A 10,432-nucleotide genomic window follows, 5' to 3' on the forward strand; every position below is an offset into this window, starting at 1 on the left:
TTAACACGTCAAAAGAGTAACGGCTGCTGTCAGAATTACCTGTTACGCGAGCCAGAAGTGTTATATACCCAGTGGTATGTCGCTCTCTGTAGCTGAGTGGTCAAAACCGCTGACTGCCATGTGGAGCACTCGGACTCGATTCCCAGTACTGCCAGAGAGTTTGAGGGAGGAGTTGTATGGGTTGTTCTCAAGCTCATTAGCCTGAGTAGCTATCGGACCGATTAGTAGCGGTTCCAAGGTCAAGAAATCCAACAAATTCCGAAGAGTTCTGTGCTGATCAGATGCCCCTCAATACCACATACAATGACGTCATTCGCAGAGGATGACACAGTGATCGGTCAGGCCCTGTAGGGCCGTACGCGGCCAGAACGTGGAATTTTTACCTAGTGGTACCCGGTCCCACCAAGCCATGTGTTGGATCCCTATTAAGATGGCAGAAATGGAATCTGACAGTGTTCCTTCGCCTTTGACGCTCCACACATGTATGCGCCAATAGTGATGCTGTACGCAGAACTGAGTCTCATGTGAATATACGATTTGGCACCACTCGTCTACGGTGTTGTCCGACACACCTCTGTCTCTCTTCGCTGGGACGTCAGATGGAGCTGCACCAATCGTCGATGTTCTATTAGTTCGTGGTGTGCCACACGTCGTCGAACTGATCTTACGGATGCTTGATTTGCTGCGAAGAAAACCTTTTCCTGACTGAAGTTAAATTACTTGGTTGTGCGACCCTGCAAGTGCGAGAGAACCACATGTGTATCCCCTCGGGCACTACTTGTGTAGGGTTATTGAGATCTTGCACAACGTTAAGTATAGCACTCCTCATCAATTCTGTTGTGACATGTCCGTTACAAATCGCTATGCGACATCATTCATTTCAGATCCAGCATATTTTTCCATATTTACGTTGGTGGTTTGTTGAAAGCATCCTTTTATAGCGACAAATACGGCTGTCAGTAAATCTTACCACTTAAACCAAGCTGCTCTTGTGGGTGCTTTGAAATATGATGCCATTGTTCAGATATTTAAGGAACACATACGGCTATAAAAGCAAGAAACAAATTATATGCTGAGTGTCTGACCCAACGATAAGAATGCTTTGAGATAAAGTCACTCAAGAATTGCGAAAAGCTAACAATAAGCCTCTGAAGAGCGTCCGAAAATGAAGACCATTACATCCGTAGCCCTTCCTTTGTCCAGTCGATAGCATAGTGAGTATAGTATTAAAGATACAGTCTTTGGCACAAGTTCGTGACGGGGTTATTACCCTTACTGCAGGAAGAGCACAACTCTGTGACCGCCACTCTAAAAGGAGGCGAGTGACGAGTGGCTCAGCGCACTGTCTGACATTTATCTAGCAAGTAGGAAAAATTCAACGGCTGGATACGTGCTACAATCCATAACCAGTATTTTTATCTTATCTGAGGTGCCTGAGAAAGACCAAGCAGGAGTTCATGTATCCCTTCAATAGAGCTCGCAGCAACCCCTTGGTCTACTACTAGACTGTGAACTATTGCTTTTGGAAATGCATGTGCGCCTGATGCTTGTCAGCAGCGCAAAGACTGTGAATGTACGGCGAATGTGCGATCTTCGCCGCTCTGAGTGAGCCTAGCAACATTGACAGTTAGGTATGAGATAAATGGTTCTGTCAGTGTTCCACTTTGGTGCAGAATCGTTTTCGTGCTGTGTGCTCGGGATCGAAATACCGCAATAGAACGTGCTGCTATTCATACAACATTTCCGTCTGATGGACAGGTTGACATGGTGGACTAGTGCCTACAACATAAGGACGTTACACCTCAAAGAATCGACAACTTTGCCAGTCATATCTGATGAAAAATGTACGGAAGGCTCTAGGCCGAAGAACTACTTCAGCCGCGCGGAAAGGAGCGGGGTTTGAGGCATCATGTCATGGACTGCGCGGCCTCTTCCGCCGGAGGTTCGAGTCCTCCCTTGGGCATGGGTGTGTGTGTTTGTCTTAGCATAAGTTAGTTTAAGTTAATTTAAGTAGTGTGTAAGTCAAGAGACCGTTGACCTAAGCAGTTTGGTCCATTAGGAATACGCACACATTTGAACTACTTCCCTAAAAACAGATGCAGGACGCATGTTAACCATTGGGAGCCATTACAGCAGGCCATGCTGTGTGCATCGTGATGCCACTTCAGGGTGACATTCTGTATGGTACTGAAGAAGGGTCGCAACACACTCTAAGTCAGTTTTCAGTTAACCTCCCATCTCTATCGTTGTGGTGTTCCCAAGGCATCTGTTGGTGCATACGAAACCACTGTGATTCGCGTATTTTCATGGATCTCTACTAACTTACAAGAATTTTTTAAAAATTCTTAAGAATTTTCCATGATTATGCTTTAGTCAGGCAGTAAAATAAACTGATAATTAGTAACTTTCAAATCACTTGGGTCGCTTTTTATGTTTCCTAAAAGTATCACACGAATAATTCACCATCAAGGGAAAACAGAAGGCCTATTATCCTCGGAGTCTTTCCCGACGGTGGTTTTCAAGCCGCGTCAATTCGAATAAAATCATCGACTTTCTGCCATCGTCGTCAGGAGTTCACTGAACTGGCGGAGATGGTCATCGAAAGCTCTTGGATTTTATTCGAATTGACGCGGCTTCAAAATCGAGAGCGTTTTATTCGGAAGACCTATTGACATTGGGAGACTATTCTTCGATATAATCCGTGTTTATGAACACAAATATATACTATCTTGGTTTCAAAGATATAACGATGTAATATCAGTAACCACTTTGTATGAGCTGATGGACTAACGAAAGCGACTGTATGAATACACACTCTCATGTACCAAACAACAATAACACAATGTCATAGCAGAAACAGAAATATGGCGAGATACTTTCACTTTTTACTGAAATAATTAAAATCATAAACCACCTTAGTACACATCAACAATTTCCCACTTACATTTAACATGAGGTTAACGATATACTATCGACTGTTTTAATATACACCTGCTCTTTCAGGTGTAAATCACGCCGGTGATATATTCGTGCTTTTTGTGAGAGATGATACGGTGTGTAACCTGGATCCAGAATCAGAGGAAGATCAAGTCCGCAGGAATATGGTTAGATACTGGACCAACTTTGCTAAGTATGGGTATGTACAGTTACGAATAGTACTTTTTCTGTCATCACATTAAATTAATTATTTATGAAATCTATGTTTCACCATTGCACGTTAGTTAAACGGTCTGCAGTAGGTAATTAAATCAAGTTCCGGTTCTTGACCAAACATTGTAGCAACTTCTACATGGCGTAAACGCTAGCCCCTCAAAGTCGGTTTCCAAATTAAAATTTTGGGGGAATAGAATCGCTCCGAAGTACTTCAGTGAGACACCTTTCGGCATCATACAAACTTAGTTGTCGACTGAAATGGCTAACAAACGCTGAAAGATATTATATTAAACGCCGTGAGGTTGTCGTATAATGGTCATACCGGAACTGGTGTATTTATACAACGGTTTAGAAACAAATAAATATATACTACATTTGTCGCATGTTCTCGTCACCAAAATCGACATTCTGTTCGTTGCGATGAAACGTGTTTGTCACCCTCATTTCGTAATGCATTAGCGCGTACAATAAAGAGGCAAGTGTTTTTACACCATTCATTTTGTATACAGTACATACGTAATTCGCCTCTCCGTATATTGAGGTATTGCTGATTAGGTTACCTGTGTACGAATATTATTTTACTGTTATTTTACAGTTAATTATTTCGTTCTGCTTATGATATCAAAAATTTTTTTTGTTATCCTATCATCTTCTGATCTCAAAAAAGACTTTGGTTATAAATCGTGTTCCGTTACGCGTTTATCACTTATGCCAGCTCATCATTATTCTGGAGAATATATGGCACTTTATGCATATGTTTGTCAAAAGTAAAACCATATACTCTTAAAAAGTACCTTGTGTAAATGGGGATGTTCACACACGTAGCAGTCCTCTGAGGCTTGTTACTATTATGTGAATATGTTCATTTTTAAAAGGTGCTCGTTACCTGTAGATGTACTCTAATGCGGCTTGTTAGTACAACATGTGTAAACATGTCAGTTTGCAGAGGTGCTTTTTATCTCTATGAGGTTTTCCCTTACACAAACCTATGCGTAATGCGCTGTAGATTCTCAACTATAATGACGACATGACATGAGTGACAAACTCATAATGGTGCACGATTTATGCCGGCCGGAGTGGCCGAGCGGTTAAAGGCGCTACAGTCTGGAACCGCACGACCGCTACGGTCGCAGGTTTGAATCCTGCCTCGGGCATGGATGTGTGTGATGTCCTTAGGTTGGTTAGGTTTAAGTAGTTCTAAGTTCTAGGGGACTTATGACCACAGCAGTTGAGTCCCATAGTGCTCAGAGCCATTTGCACGATTTATAAACAAATATTTTCACGAGGATCATCTGATGACAGTTTCAACTGTCGAAACTGGTCGTCAGTAATAAATCCTAAGTAATAAAATCTTGTCCATAAAATGTTTTTTCAAGTAATTGCAGGTCGCTCTTTCCATTTTGTCAATGTGAAAAATTTCAAAGTGAAGAAACAAGTAATTTCTTGGCTGAGCTTAACCCTTTCAGAGGATCAGCATATTCACACACATTCTTGTGTCTAAGCAGAAATCCAACCCCGGAAGCTGATCCAGTTATCTGGGAGCCATACAACAATGTGACCCGCAGCTACATGCTGATGCAATCCAACTTCTCCCTCGCTCACAACAAAGACGCAGAGCGGATGGACTTCTGGCACGAGAACGTTCCGCTACAACCTTACGCTGATAACTTCTGGAGATACGTGTAAAGCCTCACAACATAAGGCTTCCTGAGCTTCAAGAAGAAATAACTGCCTTCTTAATCATGCTATAACGTGTACAAAAATGAAATATCTTCATTATATAGTGTCGTTTGCTTATCTAGTTTTATGTTCCTAATACATAAGAATGAACTGTAACGCGACGAATAAGTTTCCATTTTTCCATACAGATTAAGTTAGCATAAGACAACCCTGTAAAGACAACAAAAATTCGGTAAAATCATCTTTATGATGGAGCCTATGCTTAATGATTATTGTGCATTCTTTTGTGCATGTCACTAACATCGACCACAGTAATCAACATATTTAACGATTGTCTTGAAATCCATTTTCTTAAACAGAATCGTATAGCTAACAAGGTAGTGAACTGAGTTAGACATGTGCACGACATGTTCTTTCTGTTTGACGGTAGAATCAGCGACATAAATCGGCTTCCCCATTAGTATACATAAATGCATAAGAAACTTTAAGTTTTGTATTGAACACTGCATCAACAACAGTATTAACTCTCTGCAGTCGACGCGTGAAACAGTGATGTCACCCACATGTTCAATGTTTGTAATAAATCGATGAATAGCGGCTATATAAATCAAGTTTCATGCTACTGTCCACTGTAATATGAAAAAACCGTATTCTGAACATGTTAGACCTAATTACCCGACTTTCACTAAAAGATGAAAATAAGTGTCACTCAGCTGAAGCTTTACACCAGTCTTGTGCCTTGTATAGTGTTTATGTGCTAGGAAAACTGTGTAATAGAGGTAAACGTAAAGCTGAATTCCAAGTGCAGCTGAAGGGAGCGTGTTGTGCCTCCATTCGTCAACGGTAAAAAGCAGGTTCTGAGGTCTATTATCTGTCAATATTCCTCGAAGCGTCACTAAAAGCTCTTTTTTTCCTTTTGTCACACGAAGTTGTCCACCGACTCGGCGTAAACCAGAGTGATGTCTTCCGAGCAGTGTCCTACGATGTGAGACGTAAGACATGGAAAGATCTGTCTTATAATGGTCGCTGGCTGTCACCTTCATCAGCTGCACCCACAGCAGAATGCATCGCAACCGCGGTGTCTTCTTGTAGGTAGCTCGGACGGCTGCGTCGACGCACACTTCACGCTACAAGAGAGAATGATCTCTAGGCATCCATTACCAGAAATACCACAAACTCCTCATCACCGAGGTGCGCGAAGAAGATGGACAAGGGAACACCTGGAATGGAGCCTGAAACAATGGCACCAGTTCACTGGAAAGCGCAGTACATATACGACACTTGTTGATCGTCGGAGAAGGATGTGGAGGCAGCCAGGTACCAATATACGTCCCACACATGCCGCGCGCGCCGCAGCCGATATCATGTACATACAGCTGACACGTCTGACTCATGTATTGGGTTGTATCTGGACAGAATCCTCCATTCTGTTGATCAGACCTACGATGAAGGGTTCGTCTCTCAAGACTTAAGAAAAAGAAAGGAATGGGTGAGCCCAAACATAGCAGCAACCATTAGAAACACTTGCGCGCGTCCATAATAGATAATGGATAATATTATGGATCTGTTGGAACAGGAACGACGTAGTGTATGCAAATTGCTTCCAGAAGGTGTACCCATCACTGCTGACATTCATTGTCAACAACTGAGACGCCTTGCAAACACAGACCAACAACAACGACCAGGAAGTGATGCTACGCAATGAGGCGCAAACACACAGCACCTAGGTGGCAGTAGTCATCTGAGAGGACTATCTTACGGTAATTGCTGTCATGAACACAATAAGGATGCCACAGACCAGCTGCATCCTCGCAGGGACTCTCCTTACATTTTCATCAGGACTAACGTCACAGGCAGGAGAGGCATGGGGAGCAACTTACCGACCACATTTTCACAGCATACCAACAACAACGACCAGGAAGTGATGCTACGCGATGATAACGCAAGCACGCGATCTACTAGACTGAAGAAAAAAGCTATACAGGAGCTAGGATGGGAAGTCATTCCGCACCCACCTTATTAACCTGATCTTGCGCTCTCAGATTTTAACTTTTTCCACTCTCTGTCTCGAACAGCCTTCAAGGAACTCTCTTTCCGAAAGAAAATGCGCTCCGAACATGGCTCGATGAGTTCTTCCTGATTTCATTTTTATTTTCAAAATTTAGAATACTGCAAAGTTTTGGAATGTCTGAACTCGTAAAGACAACCTCTTTTAGTTTTCCGGTTAATAAGGTTGGAAATTTGTTGCAAATATACTGGAAACATTTACCATCTTTCATCTTTTTGTGTCCTACGCACATACGAAAGAAGAAAACTTCGTTTGGCCGCCTTGCTGTCCAAGGACCATCTGTAGTACTTCAAGATCGCCACACATGATGCGTTTGGTTGTGGTGCAGATTTGCAAGGTTTCTACTTCTCTTCGTTACCTTAGGATTCTTCACGTGATTCAATACCATCTACTTCAGGTAAATGACCTGCTTGGATAGACAACGGTACGTCTAGACCATGAGAGGCACAATGTAAAGTCCATAGCAGATCTGGATAGACAATGTTCTGTTTGTTTTTGACACAGAAACCGTGAACATTAGCTTCAACCCAAAGATGACTGATTGAAGAAAAGAATCAACATTATGATTCTGTGGCTCTCATCAGACCAAACGAATGCCAAATCTGAAGGTATATTTTACGCCGTTTGACCACTGTGTGTCTTCAACACACGTATAGGAAACGTAGTGGTGTGCTCAATTCTTGTCTTCCTCTCCCAATTTTACACCTAAATACGCGAATACACTTGCCATACGAACGATTTTATACATCAGTTTTGTTGTGGACTGGCAAGACAGCCAATCCACTATGACAGGTAGCCGAAAGGCACGCGTTTAAGCTCATGCAGGATGGCGTGAGGTCTGGAACAGGACAAGGTCTTTATAGTAGCAAAAACAGTACGTAGCTTCTGGAATACTTAACTTTAATCCATAATTGGTGAACATCGGTCTGACGGTACATGCATCACAAGATAAATAGCAAATGATAATGGCGCCTTGCTAGGTCGTAGCAAATGACGTAGCTGAAGGCTATGCTAACTATCGTCTCGGCAAATGAGAGCGTAATTTGTCAGTGAACCATCGCTAGCAAGGTCGGCTGTACAACTGGGGCGAGTGCTAGAACGTCTCTCTAGACCTGCCGTGTGGCGGTGCACGGTCTGCAATCACTGATAGTGGCGACACGCGGGTCCGACGTATACTACCGGACCGCGGGCGATTTAAAGGCTACCACCTAGCAAGTGTGGTGTCTGGCGGTGACACCACAAGTTTTGCCTTGCCACCATTAACTTGCCGTAAATGCATCAAAAGCAATCTGCAGAATTTTTATAGCGTCTTGACGCCATTTGGAACAGTGTATGTTTGCTTTTTAGCGTATGTCTCTCGACAAAACGCATTGGATCACAGAGGATACGTACGAACGGTTATGCTAACACGGGCAGATGAGATGTACATCACGAGTAATGACGAAAGTGCTGCCATCTGCCAGTTTGTGATGTTAAGGCTTCGTTTTCGTCATAAACCGACAGATAGAAGCATTTACTACGTATTTAAATCTTTCAGTACGTACTACTCGTACATTTGTGATTTTGACAAATTGTGATTTGAAAAAAATTCTGACAAGGTCGTAGGAACAGAGGTCACTTTTTAATTCAGCGCACAACCATATACAGAAATCCAAAACCAAAACTTGACAAACGTAAAAAAAGGCAGCCCTATAATGTTGTGGTGGTCTTCAGTCCAGAGGCTGGTTTGATGCAGCTTTCCATGCTACTCTATCCTGTGCAAGCTTCTTCACCTCCAAGTAACTACCGCAGCCGAAAACCTTCTGAATCTGCTTAGTGTTCTCATGTCTTGGTCTCCCTGTAGGATTTTTACCCTCCACTCTCCCCAGTCCTGTAATACCGATTGAAAAACGAATTCGGAAATTGGTTTCCATGTAGTGTGTGGATTTTCTTGCGACCGTTGCGTGTGTTATTGATTCCATTCCTTGTAAACGTGACTTCGTCAGTGAATAACGTTAATTGAGGAAGTGACCACTGTCATTTAACCAGTGACCAAATTCAAGTCATGTGGCATTGTCGCCAATAAAGATTGTAAACATGCTGTACGTGAAATGGGTACAAGTTTTCCTCATTTAAGGTTCAAAATAAATTTATTCATGGGACACTGACACGTGCACATAGTTGCCCTGTGCTGGTAGTAGAACTGCGCTGCACCATTTCAACAATGAGCTGCTGTTCCTGGACAGGTTATTAAAAGTAAACAGGGAACTTGTAAGAATACCTGTTTCACCCAGTGTGCTGAAATCTCTGGTAAATACTCGCAAAGCGCCAACAGCATGCTTTGGACAGCAGCAATAGCACAACCGTCCCAGAAGCCGTAGACATACACGGTATCTGCATATTCTTCGTTGCTGCAGATGTTTGGATTTCAGCCAGCGAGTTTACAAACGCAGTTCGCCGATGCTTCTCGCTGACACACACTTAGTCCCCCGCACTACTTCCCTCAGAACACGCAACGGACAACTGTGTGTTCAACGGGCTAGTCTAACACCATAACAATATCCCGAGCAAAGAGGTTGAGATCAACGAGGTGAGTTTGGCTACAATAAAACGTCAGTGAGTTTAGGTAGGTAAGACATAGAAGTGCGCGCCACTAGCTGAAAAAAATGTACACTGAATGTGTTCTATGTAAACATTCGGAATGGGGCATACGTCCAAATGAAGTTCGTTGCTTCAAATGAGTTGTACTGTCATGTCCCTGTTTCTCCTGGGACAGCTAGAGTAAAGCGAGTGAACAGCGTCAGACACTGAGTGATCTCAGTGAAGAACACGAAGATGCCGCAGTCTCCAGTGAGACAGCGTTATCAACACCTGTCGAAGTGGCTCTGAGCACTATGGGACAACTTCTGAGGTCATCCGTCCCCTAGAACTTAGAACTACTTAAACCTAACTAACCTAAGGACATCACACACATCCACGCCCGAGGCAGGATTCGAACCTGCGACCCTAGCGGTCGCGCGGTTCCAGGCTGTAGCGCCTAGAACAGCTCAGCCACTCCGGCCGGCCCTGTCGAAGTCTGAAAGGAAGCTCATTGTGGGCCTCCATTTAACTGGCTGGTCGAATCGTGCAGTATCAAAATGTGTGTGGTATTCAGACGTGACAGTGACCCAGTGGACGGCATGGGAGCTTGAGACCTGCATACTTGTAGCGAAGGCTCTGATTCACCATGTCTGACCACCACAAGGTAAGATCGACGTATAGGGCACCAAGCACATCATAGTCCCTCCACATCTGCACCAGCCATCCGGAAGCAGAGAATGACTCCATGCAACATTCAATGTCACCTCATATTGCTGGTCAGAGACTAGCAGCAGCCACACTAGGTAACTACCAGTAACCCCACAACAGAAATGGCTGTGTTGTAGAGGTGCTGTGACAGAGAAGAGTGGACTGTTTATGAATGGCGTCGCACTGCGTTCAACGATTCTGAATTGCAGTTGTTCACTATCTGCGGTGACCATCGTTGATGATTATGGCGGAGACCCAGGGGAA

At 43.4% G+C, this 10,432-nt stretch overlaps 1 protein-coding gene across 1 annotated transcript in view; it reads left to right on the forward strand.

The window, feature by feature from the left end:
- LOC124789283 (carboxylesterase 5A-like) overlaps nt 1-5,092 on the forward strand; it is an 88,918-nt gene extending 83,826 nt beyond the window's left edge. Inside the window, exons 9-10 of the mRNA XM_047256589.1 lie at nt 3,004-3,136; nt 4,659-5,092. Coding sequence (XP_047112545.1) covers nt 3,004-3,136; nt 4,659-4,839 — 314 coding nt within the window. The 3' untranslated portion in view covers nt 4,840-5,092. The remainder of the gene's footprint in view (nt 1-3,003; nt 3,137-4,658) is intronic.
- The last annotated feature ends 5,340 nt before the right edge of the window (nt 5,093-10,432 follow it).

Source organism: Schistocerca piceifrons, chromosome 3, assembly GCF_021461385.2.
Source record: "Schistocerca piceifrons isolate TAMUIC-IGC-003096 chromosome 3, iqSchPice1.1, whole genome shotgun sequence".
NCBI classification, from domain to species: Eukaryota; Metazoa; Arthropoda; class Insecta; order Orthoptera; family Acrididae; genus Schistocerca; species Schistocerca piceifrons.